Below are 20,396 nucleotides of genomic sequence, written 5' to 3'. Positions count from 1 at the left end.
ATCCAGGCTCCCTGCTGCCGCATTCCCACCATCTGGCTGGCCCGCTTCTCCTCTAGTCCTGCTCGCACCTCCTCGAGGATCAGCGCCCTCCTCAAAATACAGTAAGCAAAACATTCAATTGTGAGCCAGATAGCAAAATAATAGGTGACAGGTGGTAGAAGCACACCTTTGAATGGAGAGATCACCCGTTATGGACAGACCTCAGAGGAAGAGGAAAGGAGTTTACAAGACAGAAAATGGCACTACGAGAGTTGATGCTGAAGTTCCCACCAGCTCACAGCAGCCCACACTCGACCAGAGCATGTGTGGAACTAAGTGGACTATTGAGAGTGTGGCGATGGTGAGAGAAAACGATCAAAAAACGGGGCAAGTGGTGACACTCGGCATGTCCAGGAGAAGGAGGAAGTTGCGTGTGTGGAGATTGACGGGGGAGAGACTCCCTCTGACCCAGATAGCAAAATAATAATTTTGCAATCAAAAGCCCAGTCTCAGTGTTGTTTTTGTAGTTTTATAGAAGGAAAACAATGTTGAGGTGTCCCTAAGCAAAAATAATAATAAATGCTTCAAAGTCACTAATAGATTTTTTCAGAAAGAGGCGTTTTTCTCTGCTTTTGTCACAAACTGGCGATTTCTGTGAAACTTGCCTCTATTCAACTGCGGATTACAAAAGAACAAAACAAGCTAGAAATATATTTTTTTTCTGATGAAATTAGAAACTTTCATCTTTCAGAAGAATTCAGGTTGTCATTGTACAAAATATTCTGTGGGTGTTTAAAAATCAGTCAAAATACTTAAAAACGGCTGGCACTGAGGGGGTTACAAATTCTGAAAATGGCTGGCACTAAATGAGTTAAGTATGTACTTTAAAGGACCATGTTATGCTAAATCCACTTTTCTGTGCTTTAAACATCATTAAAGTGCTATTTGGGCTTCATACACATGCTCAAAGTGTTTTTTTTCAATGATTCCCTCAATCGTTAGTTAGAGGGTGATTAGCTCCTTTCTTACTGCAGGGCGAACCCAAACAACTCGCTCCAATTTGATGATGTGTACCCACTTTGATGACGAATTCGACGCGGCACTGAGCTGGAGAAGCTGTGCTTCTAGGAAGCTCTCTGCCGTGATTGACATGTAAACACACACGCCCATGAAAGTGAGCATTTCAGCGTATTTCGCGCAGTGCTATGTATGTATTTTCTATAATCTATGTATGAACCGGAGAACGCCCAGCCCTCACGCTCTCGTGTTTATAAAGCAGCATCAGCTCGGCTACGGAGTCGGTGGGAGGAGGGTGTTCCGTCCTCTGGCCCAACATCACTGTACGGGGGAGGAAGTCAGTGTCCTGTCTATAGACAGGTCCACTCGTGAATATGCATAAGTCAATGGTCAGCGGGTGTAGGCATCTTGAAAAAACGTTTTATTGGAAAGATTCTACACTCAGAACTGGACAAGGCAGGCCACTATATTATTTTAGTATTGGAAAAAGATCACACAAACTATGTCATTGCTAATGTTTATGCCTCCAACTCCCAGAATGATATCAAAAATGTGTTCATTAAACTAGAGAACCGCATATCTTTTTGGATTAATAAATACCCAATTAGCTTTATCAGTCTGGGTGGTGATTTCAATGTTGTGTTGAATAATGAGCTAGATCGTCTGCCCCCCAAAAGGCCAGACTCTTCAAGTGACTTTGGGAAAACTTTGGTTCAAAATTTGATCTAACAGATTCCTGGGGAGAGGGTCATCCTTTAATGAAGATATTTATTTGGGCCAATAAAACCTTAACCAGACAGTCATGTATTGATTACTGGCTGGTGTCCAAGAGCCTAAATAATGTGACATCTGATATTGTGCCTGTCCCACTGACCGACCATAAAACCATAAGTCTGTGTATTTCACCCCAAAATAATTATCCTAAATCATCATATAGGAAACTTAATCGTTCAGTCTTAGAGAACAGTTAAGTGGCTGACACCATCTTAAACCTAATAAGTGAACATTGGGAAAATGCAGTGGCACAAAACTTATTTGTTGTTAATTGGGAACTTTTCAATTTGAATCTGCAAAATATTTAAGAAAATTCTATAGTTAAGTAGTAAAGGCAAAAAGGAAAGCTGAGAACGATACTATTTTAAAGATCACAACTTTACTATCAAAATCTGTCAGCATCATCACTGAATCTGACAAAAAGGAACTTAATCTCCAACAGAAGTTGGACGAGATTTATAAAATCACGTAGACGATGGCTTGAAGAGGGAGAGCAGAATTTTGTCTATTTGTTTAGGCTGGATAGACAGCAAGCCTACAAAAACGCTATTAATAAACTTCAAATTAAGGGATCAGTTATTAATTGAGACCCACATTCAACCTGCCCTGACCAATCCCCACTGTTGCCAGCAGATGGCGGGTCTGAGGTGGTTGGTTCTCAGTACTGTATATTATTTGGTACTCTAACGCAGGGTCTCTGCAGGTCAATATTGCCACTAAAACTGAACTTATTAAGTGTGCTAAAGCATAAGTCTTACTTGTTGTTATTGTTTTGTTTTTTTTTCTTTTTAACTAAAATGGTATATGGCCCCTAAAAGATCGGAAATAAAATAAACATGAAACTTGAGTTGGTTTTCACCTGCACAAATCTCTGCTTTGTATAGTTTTTCACTGCTGTTCGCATTTTTTGATTTTGTCTTTACCTGGTTATATGTATATTTGTGTATCGTATGCGCTCATGTATTGAATTTTGCATGCACACATTATTCTTCCTTTTGACTTTAGCCCCTCGCATTGTTTTTAACTCTTTTGTGTTTGTTGTTTACTGTTGTCGATGGCAGCCTGACATAATGTATAACCCTCTGAGGAAAAGAGGCACGGCCGTAGGATTATTACGTCACCTAGTGGAAGTGCGTCTGATCGTCAAAACAAACGTGATCACCTTTTCCTACTCATCTCCTAACACCTTTTCTTAACCCCCGTCATCCATGGGGTTATGGAAAAGTGGATAGGAAAGGTGATAGGAGGGACTGGACAGATCCACTCTCCACATCAGTTGGTGGCGGTAATGCACCAATTGTTGTTTGCCAACCGCCGTAATAACCCACAGAAGAAGAAGTCTGCGCCAGAAAACAAGTAGAAGAAGAAAAGGGAGCCAGAAGTCGCCCTCATGGTGGTGCAGTGGGACTGAATGATAGTGTTGTCAGAAGAAGAGGTGGGACCGGCGCTGTCGTGCATTTTGCTCTGTGTCAGACTACTAAACATTTGTTTCGGAACAGGAAGCCATCAGCAGGTTAGCGGAGTTAATTTCTGGGCGTTGGGATGGACAAAGGTAAGCACGACCTATGCTTTTTAACTTACTTTTCTGTCCGAGATAGTTTTTCTTAACAGGCAATTATATTTTTAAAGTAAGGTGCAGCACTGCGGTCAAGCCAGCCGTGGTTCGCGTTTGCCTGGTCAAATCAGCCGCACGTTGTTTTCTTGTGCGCGAATATACTAACACTTACGGTAATCACAATGAGTAAGCCTTGAAGATCTGCTGGAAGAAACGGGGTCAGACAGAAGTCTCACAATACACCTTTTCGCGGTGACATCATCATCCGGGACATTTGCCTTAGCAACGCCCTTTGCCAGGGCTTTATATTTGCCTGACAACCGCTATTTGTATAAATGTGTGAATGGGTTTGGTCCAGAATACATCAGTGACATGTTAGTCAGGTATGAATCCAGCAGGTCTCTCAGATCTATGGACACAGGTCAGATAGTGGAGCACAGAGCTCACAGTAAACATGGTGATGCTGCTTTTAGTTGTTATGCTGCAAAGAAGTGGAACAAACTGCCAGCAGAGCTGAAGTCAGCATCTAATGTGAACATTTTTAAATCAAAGTTAAAGGCACTTTTTTTCTACACTGCATATGATTGAGAGAGAGATTTTTTGTCATGTTGTTGATGTAATGATGATTTTAATTGATTTTACTGATGATTTTAAATGTTCTTATTGATTTTAAACAATTGAATGTTTTATCATGTAAAGCACATTGAGTTGCCTTGAGTATGAAATGCGCTATACAAATAAACTTGCCTTGCCTATTTACACTATTTACCGCGGACAACACGAAGGTTTTACTCAATGTTGTACAAATATTTCAGGAGATTAGAGCCAAAGCCCAAGCACCGATATGAAGGGAAGTTACATCTGGTTGGTTTGGAATCATGTCCATACCAAGCACCTACTGCGGTCAAGCCAGCCTCCACTCGGAAATCCTCGGTCATTCTAGCCGCCAGCCAATTTGCGGTGCCTGTTTATTGATGACAGTACGGTAATGCAGTCTGAGGGCGGACTTCAAAATAAAAGCACCGTCTTATGAACACTTGACAAGTCTGATGTGCTGCTACTTGGTTGAGAAGAAAATCTACAATCACATCGGTCCATTGTGGAAATGTTTGGACATGGCTGAGTTATTAATAAATTTAACATCTAAGGAATAAAATAATTGATTATTGAATAATTGATTATTTTACCATCCTAATTCTGATCACATTGAAGCCTTAGAAAAAGGAGGCCATGACATTTTATGTGTGAATAAAAAGTCCAACATAAAAATGAACACAATGGCTAAGATAATTCTAGCAAGTTCTGATGTGTAGTTTCAAAATAAAATCTCACCAAAGTTTCAAATATGACTTATTACATATGACTTTGAATTCATCTTTAAAGAAAACGCCCTGTTATTACAGTATCATTCTACTTCAGGGTAGTAGTACACAACCTCATGGTGTGACCCTATAAGTTTCAAAACATTCTGATGTGCGCGGGTCATCGCGCGGGTGGCATTGAGAAAAGGCGATCTGGGGGGCTTGGTCTTGCAGTATCCCCTTGGTGCCCTAGGTGGCTATGGGCATGGTCGTCGTCCCTGGACCTGTGGCTCCCGGTGCTGCTTCTATTTTGGGTCCTTCTGGCCTGGGGTCCGGTCCCTGCTAGCTCTGGGCCCACTGGCGGACTTCCACCGGCTGCCCGTTCGGCACGGTTCTGGTCGTCTGCTGGGCATGGGCTTTGGCTCCTCCGCTGGGGTCTCGGGCGGGGGGCTCTCTGGGCTCTCCCCTTGGGGGTTTGGTGCGGGGGTGTGGATGGGTGGGGGGGCGGTATGCTGGCGGGGGTCTTGGGGTTGGTCGCGGGATGCGCTGGGTGCTCGACTCCTTGGGGCTTTCTCGGATGTGTATGTGGGGGGCAGTGGCTGATTCTCGGTCTGGGATCTCGGGGACATCTGGGGGGCTGCTCGGCCGTGGGAAGGTGGCCTGGGGTTCCTTGGCCCCACTCTTTCTGCTGGCCTGGCTGCATCTGCGGGCCTGGGGCGGTGCCTGGGTTTGCAGTAGTGGTTTTTGCACATACACTGGTCTACGATGCACTGGCACGTCTTGGAATGTGGGATAAAACTCATACTGGGCTTAACTTTAGACATGTTGATCCCAAATACCTGCTGTAGGTATTACCACGCACTCCTTCCCCCTGTCCACAGCCACCACCATTATAGCTAAGCTTCACACTTGTCACCAGATTGGCTTGATTACACAACATAATAAGCACAATATGTTCTACTCCAACTTCATATCTCACTCTCACTTTAAAATAATCAATTCTTCCCCACCCTTTCTATTTTCTGCCTTGAGTCTCGACTCCCTGCTCCCTTCCCCCACCACCCCTCACCTAAGTGTAACATTGCTCTCCCATTTTTATATCCTCCCTATGATAAAATGTTTCTTACCCTTACAAAAGGAGGGCTGTTGATGGTCACAATTATATAATAAAATAAATTATTTCATTGCATTAACAAAACATGCATTGCTGTTGCACTTGTAATGTTGACCTTTGACAGCATGTGCAGACAAGTGAAAAAAAAAGACTAATACCAGGTAGTTTTCTTTAAAAATTAATTCAAAGTCATATGTAATAAGTCTCATTTTTTGAAACTTTGGTGAGCTTTTATTTTGAAACTACACATCAGAATGTTTTGAAACTTATAGGGTCACACCATGAGGTTGTGTACTACAACCCTGAAGTGGAATTGGACTGTAATAACAGGACGTTTTCTTTAAATGTAATGTAATCCAAAATCACATTTACTTGGTCCCATATTTAAAACTTGTGTGGCATTTTATTTTGAAACTTGTTAGAAGAATCTGAGTTTCTTGCTCAGATTTTTTAATATCAGTCTGAAGTGAAATTAGTCTGTAGAATCATATAGTTTTTTTTTTTTTTGTTTTTTTTTTTAATAAAGTGAAATATTAGCAAAATGTCACATTTTAGAGGGCAATAATTTTAAAATCCACATCTGACTTGCCTGGAATTTTCTGACTGTAACTCTGAGGTGGAGTATTATCAGTCTGAACTGAAGTTAGTTTGTCAAAACAGGGACTTTCATCTTAATGTGGATCTGAACTTGTGGGAATTATGATAATATTTGACTATGAAGTGGGCTTTTATTTTGAAATTCCACATTAGAAACTGTAGCTACTGTGTTTATTTTTATGTTGGACCAATTATACACACAGATGAAATGTCTTTGCCTCAATCTTCTAAGGCTTCAATGTGATCAGTATTAAAATGGTAATAATATTTCTGTAAATAATCAATAAATTAATTTCTTATTTGCTCAATTAATTACTTAACTAATCACTTTATAAATTCATCAGTCAATTAACAGACTGACTGACTGATTGAATCCGTGTGAAATTGCAGACTGCTTTCATAAGTCTGCTTTTATTTTGAAGTCCGTCCTCCGACTGCATTACCGTAAAACCATCAATAAACAGGCACCGCAAATTGGCTGGTGGCTAGAATCACCGAGGGTTTCGGAGTGGAGGCTGGCTTGACCGCAGTAAACACCTCAAGGTTCATGGAAAAACAACCCGACAACTGATCTGTACAGGATTTTGACAGAGGATTACTCAAAGTACACAGTAAAATTACTCAATAATATTCATGCAAGTAGTCTATGAAATACCAAGTTCATCAAAATATGAATCATTGACTACTTGTGGAAAATTAGCATTAGAATAATTAGCAGCCTACAATAATTTGACAGTCTTTAATGACTCTGAGAATCATATCAAATGAAGCCTTTCTTGGATATCACTGTAGCATTATGCACAAAAACACTGTCATTTTGAATGATGATTGCTTACTCCAATAAGTAACTTCAGTGAGTTCACCCATAAATATATGTGGTCTGGATTGGACCTTAATGAATTCCACAAGCCAAAAGTTTGACAACATTTATGTACCGTAGAAGGCATATATTCCTGATTTCTGATATTGCCGATATAAAAATCAGTTCAAACAAATTATCGGGAGCAATAAACTTGTTTACAATACCCAGAGACCCTGGAAAAAGGAGCAAGTGGGTGTGAAAATGGATGCTACAATAATTTTGGCAACATTCATTTTGTTTGGCTGAATGATGGAGTTTCATTGTGATTCATGTTCATACTGCACGGACAGCCAGTCCTGGGGTCAATTTTTTTTTTCTATTTTCAATTATTCATGGTCAAATACAATTGCAGTAACTGGCATTTTTTTCATTTGACAGTTAAATTACAATCGCTTTTTCTGAGCCGTAAAGAAACTCAATTATATATTTGTTATTTTGTGCCTAATGTGAAACAAAAGAAGTGATAAGTGCAAATGTTGTGAAACAATTTTAGAATTAACATAATCATAACAAACAGTGCCTAATGCCTATCGTAAGTATTCACCCCCTTGGATGATATTATTGTTTAATTGACATTACTTTGTAGAAACCTTTTTCTGCTTTGACAATAAACAGTATTTCCTTACATTTTTGTGTGAGAAAAGCACATTTTCTTGTACTTTGGATTTATTTATTAAAGCAATAAAAGGGTAAATCATCCAAAGGGTGAATACTTTTGATAGGCACTGTATATAATTTTAGTTTAAAATATAAATGAACTCAGGTAGCTCAGATTTTTTGATTTTTTTTAAACAGGTCTTTGTTACTATGCTGTGATTTTGATCCCCTATGCTGTGATGTCACCACCTGTACTGTTTATAACAGTCCCAATATTACTGCGGGTCCCACATAATACTTAATTTAAATTTGAATAAAACACATGTCTTTTAAGGCTCTAACAGAGATTAAAAAAATAAATAAATACATTCTTCAAGTTTATTCTGCTTTCAATTAGTTTCAGTATTCTCCCTTGTGTACTTTAGAGAGTGACAACATTTAAACAGCCATAACTTCTTCAAACATTATTTAATTTTAATGTGTGGGACACCATGGGAAATATTAGAATCTACACTTTCAGAAGAACGTTCCCTGGGCGACTTGTTCCTGGTTTTCTCATGGTGTGTCACATATGGTTCAAATCTCCAAAATGGTGATGCCCACACAAATTAGTAACATTTTATTATTTAGCTTTAGGACTATCATACAAAGTGCATTCATGTGATGGGTTGTGTATCTCTTCACGTAAGGCTTCTTTTAAGACTTTGTGTTTTTGCTCATTTCAGATTCTGCAGTTCTTCAGGGTGCCTTTGTGGTGGCTGAGAAACTTTGTGCCCCGCCATTGCTGTCCTGTATTCAGAAGGCTGAATGGAGCAAGGTGGGTCACATTATCCTGGAGGCGCTTGGACAAGTATGCAGAGCGGATTGTGGCAATGACCCAACAACTGTGAACTGGAGAAAGAGGCTCATTTGTGTTGTGTGGCTGAAGCTGTTGTGTAAAGATCTCGGGGAGGACATTGAGACATCATGGAGAGAAAACCCTTTCTTCTGCCTGCAGAATGGCCTCCCTGATGTGAACAGTGTTATCCTGTTTGAGCTGGTCAAGTCAATGGATGCTGCAGATACTTTTGCCAGTTTACTCTTCTGCTTTCCACCAGCTCAAATCTGTGTGGAGCTAGAAAGGATGACTAGGCATGTAAGGAGTGAACCCAAAAGTCAACACGACATGCATTTTTTTCTGAAAGTGTGGTGGGAATTATGGAAAGGCAGAGATCAAATCAAAGCAGTAGCAGATGAGAATACAGAGGTGATGTTTACCAACCAGCTGCTTCGTCTTTTCAAGTGCCCTAGTTTGTCTCCCATTAGTCCGAAGAGGGTAAAGCTAGAAATATTCAATTCACCAGCTTCACTCCCTCACTCTGGTGTTCTAAACCTTCTCCTCTATGCACTTCAGGACATGAAGGAAGACATAACTTCAACAGAGCTGTGCTGTCAGGCACTATCTCTTTCTCTTGATGCTTTTTACACCTCCTTCTTTCTAGATCAGGAAGTTTTGCTTCCAACCAGAGAGAAGATGTGCCTCTTGTCTCAAGTCTTTGCCATCAAAGGGATCCATCCTGATGAACTGAGTCCAGAACTTGTAAGAGAGGCTCAGAGAGACTTATATGCTTCTTACACACCTGCTCCCTTTAAGGCCAGTAGCATAACGCTCAGCGAGGCCTTGAAGATCGTAACTGATCTTGCCCTGTTCTGGCAAACCAAAACAGATTTTGCTTCCAGTTCCAGTCCCAGTTACTCTGCATTCCAATTAAACCTCAGTGCCCAGAGAGTCCTGACTGCTCTGCTCAACACTGAGATGCCTGAAGGAGAAGACAAAGACTCTTTTCTTGGTATTCTGAGAGGACTGCTTAAAACACTTGTTTTCACCAGCACAGCGAGCAGACCAGATTTCAATGCTAAAGTTACCACCACCATCATCATAAATCACTTAAAAGATTGTGAGAACTTTGCAGCTTTGTTTGCCAGCGACATATCACTGGTTCCTGATTTTGACTGTTTGCTAGACTGCCTGGAAAAGAACCAGAAAGCCTTCCAGCAGTGCACCACACTCATCAGCCTCTCCTCCTGTGTAATTTCAAAACTCCACAGTGCAGATGTGAGGCAGTGCAAGAAGCTGCTGAAAGCAACTGTGGACATTTTCTCTGCACTTTCATTAGAGGAGAAAAACAAAGCCTTGACTGCTATGCTGACCTTGTCCAAAACAGGGTTCTTTGGGTGCTCTGTCCCAAGCACTCTGAGTGAAGGGTTTGAAAAGGAGCTCAATATGACTTTCAACTGCATCATTCAAGGAGGAAGCAGAGGAGCATCCCAGGGAAATCTGAATACTGCTGCCTCATTAGTAGCAAGGGTGGCCTTTCAGAACCCAGAAGCCACTTTGAAATACTGCTGCCATTCAGCTATTTTCAATAAAGGAACTTTCCATTTGATGGCGGAAATCCTGCAGCAGCTGCCTGGCTTCAAAGATGTGAGGGAAAGAAACGACGATGAAAGCGATGTTTTTTCCAAGTGTTTGCAGGAAGTTGCAGCAACTAAATGTTTGTCAGCCAATGAAATTGAGCAATTGCTTGGTTTTGTCGGCCTTCTGATGATGCCAATTGCAGCAGTGGGGACAGAAAAGAAGGGGCAAAGCTTTCTGCCACCTCACAAAGTGGTGCACACCCTGGTCCTTCCCAAGCTCTCAGCAGGGGGTGAGTGTCCAATTGTGAACCTATTCGTGCTTTAACACCACCTCAGATAGTAGTTGTAGAACGCTGTCAAATTGTCAATCTTTGTGGGGGATCTAAATCTACTCATCCAATCCAGTAAGTGGCAAAGGGTAGCACAGTAAGACTCTGTTGTAAATACTGTAAATAAATGATATGACACTTACTATAGAAGATGTACAGTGGCTCAGTAATTTAAAAAAATCTAGGCAATTCTAGCGTATCACAGGTTTTTCTGTCTAAGATATAAACTCAGTAAGCAGTGTATAGAGCAAACCGTGAGCTTAAGTTATCAAATTGTTAGATTATTTTTTTAAACATTGCATTAAAAAAAATATAATTGGTGACGTTCTTTAAAAATGTATGATAAAGGTTTTAGGCTGCATTAGTTTATCTGATTAAACCACGAGGTTTTTGAATATCTTCATGTTTCCAACGTGAGAGCTTTTAGCCATTGTTCACTCTGGATGTTTCTGCAGGTCTTAGCGATATACAGCTGAGCTTGCAGCTCCTCCGGGCCGCTCTGTCTGTGTGTGTGCAGGAGGCTGAGGGTTCCTATCCTCACTGGGTGATGGACTGCTCTCCTTTCCCCCTCCTCTACATCCTGGCCCAGCTGCACAACCAGGCCCTCAGGTTTGTCTGAGTGTTTATGCTTATCTGGAATACTCACTATTGTTAGTAAAATTGCACTTAATTTAAATCAATCTGACCTAGATGCAGGCAGGAGCCACCAGGAAGTGCTGTTCACGGTTGGTCTATGGACACCAAGGAGCTGTTGATGTCTGTGCTTACAACATTGGGGCAGCTGGTGGGTGTGGGGGTGGCAGCGAATCCCAGCTGCTGGTCCAGAGCTCTTTTCTGGCTCTACAATAAGGTAGAGAAGCTGGACTGGACCGTTGGGTTCTACCTTAAGCCAGTGTGGGGTGAGCACTTCAAAAACGAGGTGCCCTCATCACTACTGGCTGTGTGTGATCTACCTGAACAGGTAAACAGTCAATAAAAAAACCTCAACTTTAAAACAGATATATATTTGCAAAATACCCTTTTGATCTCAAAAGTGTGTCTGTGTGTGTGTGTGTTGCACCAAAAATTCGGCGAACGAAAATGGCCCAAAAGTGCATTTTCAGCTGAGACACGATAATGTGAAGACGCGAGCCGAGCAAACACTGCGGTCAGTTTGCGCTTGTCTGGACACGCGGAGCAACTGTATTTTATTACATCTGAGCACTAAAACATCTTTCATGCAGAGTTTGAGACTGTGCATGTAAGTGTTCTTTATGTTTCAGGGCTCTACACTGACTTTTCCAGTGGTGGCACTGCTCAGAATTTGGTCGCACCCTTTTTTCCTGTTTCTTTTAGCCACGCATGCTGATGAATAGTTGACTTAACTGGCACACTGTAGTTTTGTATGAAGTAAAGATTGACAATGACTCGAGATATATTTGCCTCATGTTTTAGTGTCAGTATTAAGTTTTGCTGCAACAAGCAGTGGCTGAAATAACAGGTCATTTATTTTATACATTTATTTTATCTGTTTTTTTATTTTACAGAGATGCTGTACTTGAATTAACTTAACAGTAGCATAACCAACTTAGCATCTGCATTGCTTCACCCCATGGAATTAAATTCAGAGGGTCCGGCTCTTAGGGGTCTCCTGACCCTCTTCACCTGGTCAGGGGTCTGCAACCTTTACTCTACAAGGAACCATTTAACCTCAACTCACCTGGATTAAAGTCCTCTGGAGCTGTAAAAATACCTTCTCAATGAAGACCATACAGTGTATTAAATTCTGTACAGTTAAAATTATATAGAATAATGTTTGATTTAATTTGATTGGATTTATATTGATCATGTAAATGGAAACTTAAAACATTTTAAAATAGAATAAAATAAATTGACATCAAGAAATAAAACAGTATTTTCATCTTCAAATTCTTATGCATCTCAGTTTGCATGAACACAGTTATATGAAGATTTTTTTTAGTTAATGTATTTGAAAGGCTACAAAAAGTAACTTGAATTTGATAATGTATGATCATGTGGTCAACACATTGCTAATTGCTAATTTCTTGCCACACATAAAACATGCATATTTAACTGGCACATTGGCGGTTAAATTAATCTGCTCCCACACAATTAAAATCTCTATTTTTTTTCCAGAATAGTGTTTTTGTTGGTTTAGTTATTTTAGCAGGGATTTAAAACTTAAGGTTAGCCACAGGTGCAGGAAAGTTAATGGTCTGTAGATGTTGCAGGAGGGGAAGTAGGAAGGTGCTGAGTCATTGCACAACATTATTTATTTTAGGTTTACAAATTGTTATATCATGATTTTATTTGTCATTAATCATTAATAGATTCTGTAAAAAAATAACTGTTTATTCCGATAGTTTTTTTTTTTTTCACCTGGAGCGAGGGAGAGAGAGAGAAATACACTCTGTGGGACGTGACGGAGCGCTCAGTCACTGCATCCAAAATAAGGTCACCTATACGCACTCGCAAGGATGCGACCAGATAAAATTTTCACTCGCACACACTGAAAGTATACTCACATATGCGACCAATTTGGTTGCAGTCTCGAGCCCTGTGTTTTTATGTCACGTCAATATTGTGGTTAACATGGACATGACAGCCTGACGCTTGGCTGCGCATCAGAACTAAAATTTTGTCTTATGCTGCGTTCACACCGGATGCGTCACGAAATGTCCATACGTTTCGATTACATACAAAGTCAATGGATGCATCCCAGATGCGAAATCTTTCCTGTGCGGTCTGATCCGCACGTCAAGTGCGTTGGCCGTGCGGGCACGCTCCCGATTTTACGCATATTTGCACATTCGCAAGAGTTGAAAATATTGAACTCATGCAGCTGTTTCGCATGACGAAAGCCAATCTGAGTCTTTGTTGACAATGATGTCAGGCCGTCAACACGGACACAGGTCTGTTCACCCATTCAACCATGGAGTAGAAGCTGTGTGCGACCACCTGGAGCTGTATGAAATGGCCTTTATAACCGCGACCGCACTAGGAAGGATTAGGCGTGGAGGAGAATCAGCGAGGTGGTGGTAGTAGCAGGTAAAATTCTCTCTGTAGTGCTGAGCTAGGATAGCATTAGCCTCTAATCACACCGGCTTTTTTCACTGGTGGTTTATGTTTGTGAGAGGAGAGCACAGCTCCTTGCCTCAGCAGGCAGTGAAACTCACCAAGTTGGATGTGTCGCTGGTGGGCAGTGCTTCGCTTCAGACGTGCGTATGAATGGGGACATTTTTTGATCCTGCGGACACTGCGGTATGTTTCGTACGGCAGATGCATCCGGTGCCGCAGAAGATGCTTTCGGTTTGAACGCAGCATTAGTTTGTCAGCGCGCATTTCACCAAGATTCTCTGCACTTCATTGCGACTATAGTTGATCCGTTCCATAAAGAACATTGCTTGGATGGAGTTAATTAGCGCACACAAGAAATTATGCATGCCGCAATGAACGCAGAGAACCTGCTTGGAGAACAGAGCAGGAAAGTGGATCAGAGCTGAGAGTCATGAACAGATTTCACTGTAATAAATCAGATAAGCTGCTCTTCATCAACAACTTAAATGCACTTGGTGTTATGATGAGAGAACATATTTAATTCCTCTTTCAGCAGCCTGGTCAGTCATAGGCCTGTACATTATTATTTAATGCAAGTTAAACATTTTATTTATTTTATTTTATATTGTGCAGTGTTGGAATGTCAGGGCTGATAAATATTTTCACATTTTGAATTGATTTATTCTTTGAAGCACTAATATTAATGTATACAATTGAAATGTTTAAATTATAGTGAGGTTAGTACACATTTATACCCATAAATACAATGGTACTAATAATTTGTATGATCATTTCTTTCAGTGTTTCTGCCTTGGGTTTTCTCATTTTTGGTTTTGGACAAGAATTGTCAATTCAGTGCATCCCTAATAAATATACACATACAGTAGCTCAGTGGTTCAAATAATGTAAGGGCTAAGGTCAGAATTCATACAGTACTTAGATGACCATTGATATTTCACTGTGATGCTGTCAATTCACCTTTTAATGAGAATTTAAGAAAAGAGAATGCATTAGCTCTTTCTTAATGGAACAAAGCCCAACAAAATACGGAAAGTTACAGAAAATAATGCTCCTTGACTTTGGTATGAGTGTAGTTGGATTGGTTTCAGATGGTTCAGACTGCAAGCTGGTCCTTCACTTTGGTACCTTAAAGCTGATATACGGAGTTTCTGAGAAAATGTTTTGTTGTCCCGCTCTAAACCTCTCCACTTCCTCCCCCTGCCTCTGCTAATTTACCAGAAGCCACGCCTCTACTTTTCTGCACACGCATCGCGCAACATAGCAAGGTCGTATCGTGTTGCATTGATATAGGTCTATTGGTCAGGTAAGAGCCAAAATCATATTTACCTGTTTGCTGTTGTAATGCACAGTTTTCGTGCACAGTTCTGCATTCACTTTGATTGACAGTCTCTGGTACAGGAAGTCGAAGCCTATTGGCTGGGCGATCACAGCTCATTTTTACATTTGTATAGGGGTTCATTGGATGAAGGCATTCATGTATATGAATAACCACTGGCAGTAGACCATGGTAAAAGACTAGTTAGGTATTTTTTGGCATTTCAAAGAATGATACATAAACAATGATTTCTCAGAACCTCCGGATATCAGCTTTAATGCGGACAATCAGTCTCTTTCAGCTGTATTGTAGTAAGACCTCTATCTCTTCTGCAGGAATGGTCTGGTTTAGATCTCCCTGCATACGGCCCAGGGACTGGACTTTTAGCCTGGATAGAGTGCTGCTCGATATCCGACTTTCTGCAGTCCGTCATGCTGTCATGCCTTTCTCTGGAAAAAAACAAGCCAGGGCAGATTAGCATGTTCAGCAAAGGCCTGATGGTGGCTCTGACCCAGGTCCTTCCCTCCTGCTCTGTGTCCCAGTGGAGCAGACTGCTTCGCGCACTGAAGGAGCTCATCACGTCCGCTCGGCTACATGTGCCCTTCTCTCTGGAGTATGTGGACTTCCTACCTCTGCTAGACCTGAGGAGGTTCTCCTGCGAGCTCTGCATGTCAGTCCTTCTCCTCAGAGTTCTTCAGTTGCTCTGTGGCTCCAGCTGCTCCCATTGGCTGTTGTCAGAGGGCTGGGCCCATGTGGGGAGGTTGTACGCTCACGCTGTAAGGGAGATCCTGAGTTCTGTGGGCGCCAAACTGCCTCTGCCATCTTCTGCTGCTCTTGCTACTTCTACAACTCCAGCATCTTCAGAATGCAGCTCTACAATACAGTCTGCAGACACTTTCAGGGGAGCTGTTGACAAGGACACTGCTCCCTGCCAGGAAGTGCTCTTTGTTCTGCGCCAGCTCTACTGCCACATTCAACACATCCAGGTAGGAACACCTCTGTTTAATGTCAGTTGGCAGAGGACATTTAACACTTGAGCCCGATGTTAGTGTATAACTTTAAATTTATTACTGAAGGTCCTTTATTCAGAGTTGGTACAGATGAGGTTTTTAAGTTTGTCAAGCCCCTTTAATTGTCTTTTGAATTATTTTTATTGTCAACCCACAACATATACTGGACACATACACAGGACTGCAATTGTTTTGATTCGGACCCGCAGTGAACACTGAACATGTATTAAAATAAGAAATAAGTAAAAAAATAAAATAAATAAAGAATAAATAAGAGTGAAGAATAAGTAGACACTGAAGAGTGAAGTTAGGACGATGGTGCACAATAGGATGGTACATAAAACAAACGGGCACTATAGCTGTGTTTTCACGTCTAGCCCAGTTCAGGGAAGTGAGTTTTTTAAAAGAGCACTCTATACATATGATAAAACAAGTAAGCGCTGAAAAGATGTAACCAAAGCAGTAATGTAAATCTGCACTTAGATGTTGTTGTGTTTAAGTTTTTCATTTTGAGTTAACCAAAAGAAAAAGACTGACTGAAAGAGCTAACACTGTGTTGCCCGTCAGTAGCCTCCTTGTCTTGCCCTTGCCGCAGAAGAGTTCTTTTCACACTATTGACAGACATCCACCGCAAGCTCTTGCCCCAGAGCATACAACTCCTCTTTTTATTTTCCACTACATGTCTTCTATATTAGATGGAGAAGATCATACATTGTTGAGACCTTTGGCTCCTTTTTTTAATTAGTTAAAATCGCAAGCTCTAGCCAACTGCTTGGGGGGGGCGCCAGTGCTAGAGTGGCGACTTCTCAGTGTATCAAAAACCAAGGACAACAAAATGACATCTCTGGAGAACAACTTGATTTGACTTTTAACAGCTATGATTAAAGGTTGTGAAAACATGTCTTTAGTTTGCTGTAATTTCAGTGACAATGCACTGCAGCAGGACTCCATCCGTTGGTGTGGGCCCTCCAATCTGTTCCAAATTAGAACAGAATATTAAAACTTGTGAAGTTTAGTGACTACTGGTAGATGCTTTTGCTTAATTGCTTTATATGCAGATTCATTGGTGAATCAGCCAAAGTGCGGTCACCATTTCATTTCTGCCCCCAAAAGACTGAAACTATGAGAAGCTTGGTCCCAATGTTTAAACTCCACAATACACCCTAACACAAATATAGGCTGCCTTAGTGTCCCTCAACTGGTTGTAGTGCACAATGTCTGTTGTATCTGATCCTAAATCAGGAGTCATGATGTAAGAAAAGGTTGCTTTTATAAAGCTGTATTTCTGTTTGTGGTAGGTGATGATGCCGGGAGGCCAGAGTGAGCCGCTCTTTCTGTCTAGTCTGAACCTCCTCAGCCAGTATGAAGCCATCATGCATGCTTTTCCCGACAGCTGCACAGCGGTGGAGAATGATGACAACCGGCACTTCTTTTCCACCATCACAGATAACCTACAAAGCAAGGTGATGAAAGCGGTGCTGCATCAAAAGATTGCACAGCTCGTATCCTCTACAGCCTGATGCAGAAATGTATATCTGTTAACATTCCACAGTTTGCTTTCCATGAATATTAGGGCTGCCCCAAGTTAACTGATTATGATTTTGGTGTGTGTGAATAAAATCCTTGTAAAGGTGCCTCAAAAATGAACTTCCAGGAGCTTCATTTTATTCAATCTGCAGGTTACCAGATATATGAACAGCACACTCAAGATCTTTTTAAGTGTATTAGATCTAAAGTGCTTTAAAATAAATATGGGATAAAAAGTCTAACAACTAATGTTCTCAATCCACACCCTTTCCCATAGATACAATACACAAATTACATCTCAACCTACCTCGCGTTACCAGTAAAATTAAATACTGTGTAGAAAGACTTTTTAGAATAAATAAAACATAAATTATTGAAACATGGCCTTAATGAGATGTTGAATTGAAAAAGAACATGATGATTTAGTGTTAAAATTATGCCACGAAAGAAAAATTATCCTGTAATGTAAATGCTGTTACTGCTGTCACTTTCTTTTTACATCATACACTGGTGGCATTTATCACAACCGTACAGAGAACCGGTAGCTACAAAAAGCTTAAAAAAGTGTTATTTTTGCATCAATTTGAAATGCAATACATATTAACTTCGTATTTGTGCAAAAAAAGATCTGCACACTTGGATCAATGCAAGTAAAAAATTGCCAAGATTGTGGTCAGACCTTAACAGCATGGGTACAATGAACAGGCTTATGTAATACAGGCAATCAGTCACACATTTGCTACACCACCTACTGATCACGTGGGACAACATTATAGATATCTGATAAAATATATACACAAAGATGAGTAAACTAGCGAGAAAATTTATTATATACACAAACAGTATGAAAACAGAACAAATACATGAAATTAAAGGATGAGGATGCTGCATACACATCAGGCAGACTGAAATGCAGTGTCTAAAATCATTTAAGATTGGCAAACCTACAAGGATCTATATTATAATAAAACATGTCAAAATCTACAGTTAACCCTCGGGGCACCTTTGGGGAAAAAATGTGTACCCTCTGCCTTTTGTTTTAAATTCTCAATATCTCATTAAGTTTAAAGCCTAACTGTATATACTTTGGACATGAGTTTTCATTTGTCATGTCCATAATTCCATGATCACATTTATTGCAAAATGCATAGAACAGGAGATATAAAATGTACCAACACTCTTTGAATTCGGGACCAATTTGGTCCCATTGACACCCCTTATAACCATATATGTTGGATATACTGTTATTCTGACATGTGAAAGTGGTTTCCCAAAAAATACCTAATAAATCTAAACCTCTACCTTCAAAATACAAGAGAAACAGTTTTTATTTTTATTTTATCTTTTTGCTTTTTTATAGTCTTTGAAGGGACAATCCAATAAAGCTCACAAAAGACATGTTCTACACCAGATTATAGCTTAACAGCTAAACTCATGTGGTTCTAGTTGTCAGCAGAAGTGAACTGTATAAAGTTGCTTGTGCAGAGTTATTTAAGATTTTATGGGCCAATCGTATTGAAGCAAATCTTTGAATGTTGTCAAAATTTAACAGTCTATATTTTTGAAGGACTAAACAGTGATGGTGGTGTCGTGATGTTCAGTCGAGGATTTTGAGCGATTGTCTGTGCAAAGTTTCCAACGGCCTCAGAGCGGTTTTACTTGCCTGGTACCAGCATGTTATACAATAATAAAACCGAGACATAATCATTGCATTAAAATAAGTTTTAGCAGTCTCCAGTGTTAAGGAGTTTCTAATACATTTGAACGTTTTGATGTTGTACCTGAGACACACATCTGTGATATGTTTTTTAAAGCTAAGAGTTGGATCTAAAATCACACCCAGGTGACGATATTCAGTGACATTTTGTATTACTTCCCCTTGTACAGTTATATTTGGAAAGGATGACTGTTTATATTTGTTCACAAAGTACATTTTGAAGTTTTCTTTTACGTTTAATGTGAGAAATTAATTATGTAGCCATATTGCAACCTTCTCCATTACTGCTGTAAGTTTATTGGCTACCTGTCCAGCACCCGTTCCCCAAGTATAAACGACCGTATCATCTGTATACATTGGGATGTCTTTTTTTTTTTTTTACCATGTCTGCACATGCTATCAAAGGTCAACACGACAAGAAGTACAATCTTTTTTAGACAGCAATGCATGTTTGTTATTGAATTTATTTTATTGCATAATTGTGACCATCACCAGCCCTCCCTAAGGAAGGGTAAGAATATAAAAAGAGAGGGCAGTGTTACACCTAGGTGAGGGGGTGAGGTGGAGGGGGAAGGGAGCAGGGAGGATAGATTCAAGGGAGAAAATGGAAGGGTGGGGAAGAGTTGATTATTGTAAAGTGAGAGTGAGATGTGAAGTTGTAGTTGTGTATATTGTGCTTATTGTGTTGTGTAATCAAGCCAGTCTGGTGATAAGTGTGAAGCTTAGGTACAATGGTGGTGGCTGTGGACAGAATGAGTGAGTGGTATTACCTAAAACAGGTATTTGGTATCAATGTGTCTAAAGTTAAGCCTACAACGAGTTTTATCCCACAGTCCAAGGCATGCCAGTGCATCGTAGACCAATGTATCTGCAAGAACCGCCACAGCAAACCCAAGTGCTGCCCTGGATCCGAAGACGCAGCCAGGCTAGCAGAAAGAGCGGGGGCCAGGGAGCCCACGCAACCCCCCCACGGCCGAGCAGCCCCCCAGACACCCCTAAGACACCAAACCGAGAGGCAGCCACTGCCCCCCACACACACACTCGAGATTATCAAGATTTAGTTTTATTGTTTCTGTGAGAAGGCAACATGCTGTTTCGGTCGAGTGGTTTGCCCAAACTGCATTGGATGAAAAAGGCCTTCATCCTCCAGATGTTGTGTGAGTTGCTCAACAACCACTTTTTCTATTGCTTTTGATATAACTGGGAGAATGCTAGTTGGTCTGTAGT

At 40.7% G+C, this 20,396-nt stretch overlaps 1 protein-coding gene across 3 annotated transcripts; it reads left to right on the top strand.

Annotated features, from left to right (window-relative positions):
* The first annotated feature begins 3,107 nt into the window (after positions 1 to 3,107).
* gemin4 (gem (nuclear organelle) associated protein 4) lies at positions 3,108 to 19,521 on the top strand. Of its 3 annotated transcripts, XM_028463767.1 has the most exons (7): positions 3,108 to 3,205; positions 3,270 to 3,322; positions 8,522 to 10,483; positions 10,978 to 11,131; positions 11,213 to 11,483; positions 15,251 to 15,901; positions 17,224 to 19,521. In XM_028463767.1, the coding sequence occupies exons 2-7, from the start codon at positions 3,313 to 3,315 to the stop codon at positions 17,443 to 17,445; spliced, it is 3,270 nt and encodes a 1,089-aa protein (XP_028319568.1). In that variant the 5' UTR covers positions 3,108 to 3,205; positions 3,270 to 3,312; the 3' UTR covers positions 17,446 to 19,521. The 3 variants fall into 3 exon arrangements, with proteins under 3 accessions (XP_028319568.1, XP_028319569.1, XP_028319566.1); XM_028463768.1 differs by having other exon boundaries at positions 3,110 to 3,322; positions 11,219 to 11,483; XM_028463765.1 differs by having other exon boundaries at positions 3,110 to 3,322.
* Positions 19,522 to 20,396: the final 875 nt, after the last annotated feature.

The sequence above is a fragment of the Gouania willdenowi genome, chromosome 13 (assembly GCF_900634775.1).
Source record: "Gouania willdenowi chromosome 13, fGouWil2.1, whole genome shotgun sequence".
NCBI lineage: Eukaryota > Metazoa > Chordata > Actinopteri > Blenniiformes > Gobiesocidae > Gouania > Gouania willdenowi.
Note: the sequence above shows the minus strand (reverse complement) of the source record. Positions and strands in the feature narration are given on the sequence as shown.

What these genes read in the sequence shown, in the direction of transcription:
- gemin4 (XM_028463767.1), top strand. An exon ending in TCCCAAGCTCTCAGCAGGGG is followed by an intron (nt 10,484 to 10,977) that starts GTGAGTGTCCAA and finishes ATGTTTCTGCAG; the next exon opens with GTCTTAGCGATATACAGCTG. An exon ending in CTGCACAACCAGGCCCTCAG is followed by an intron (nt 11,132 to 11,212) that starts GTTTGTCTGAGT and finishes AATCTGACCTAG; the next exon opens with ATGCAGGCAGGAGCCACCAG.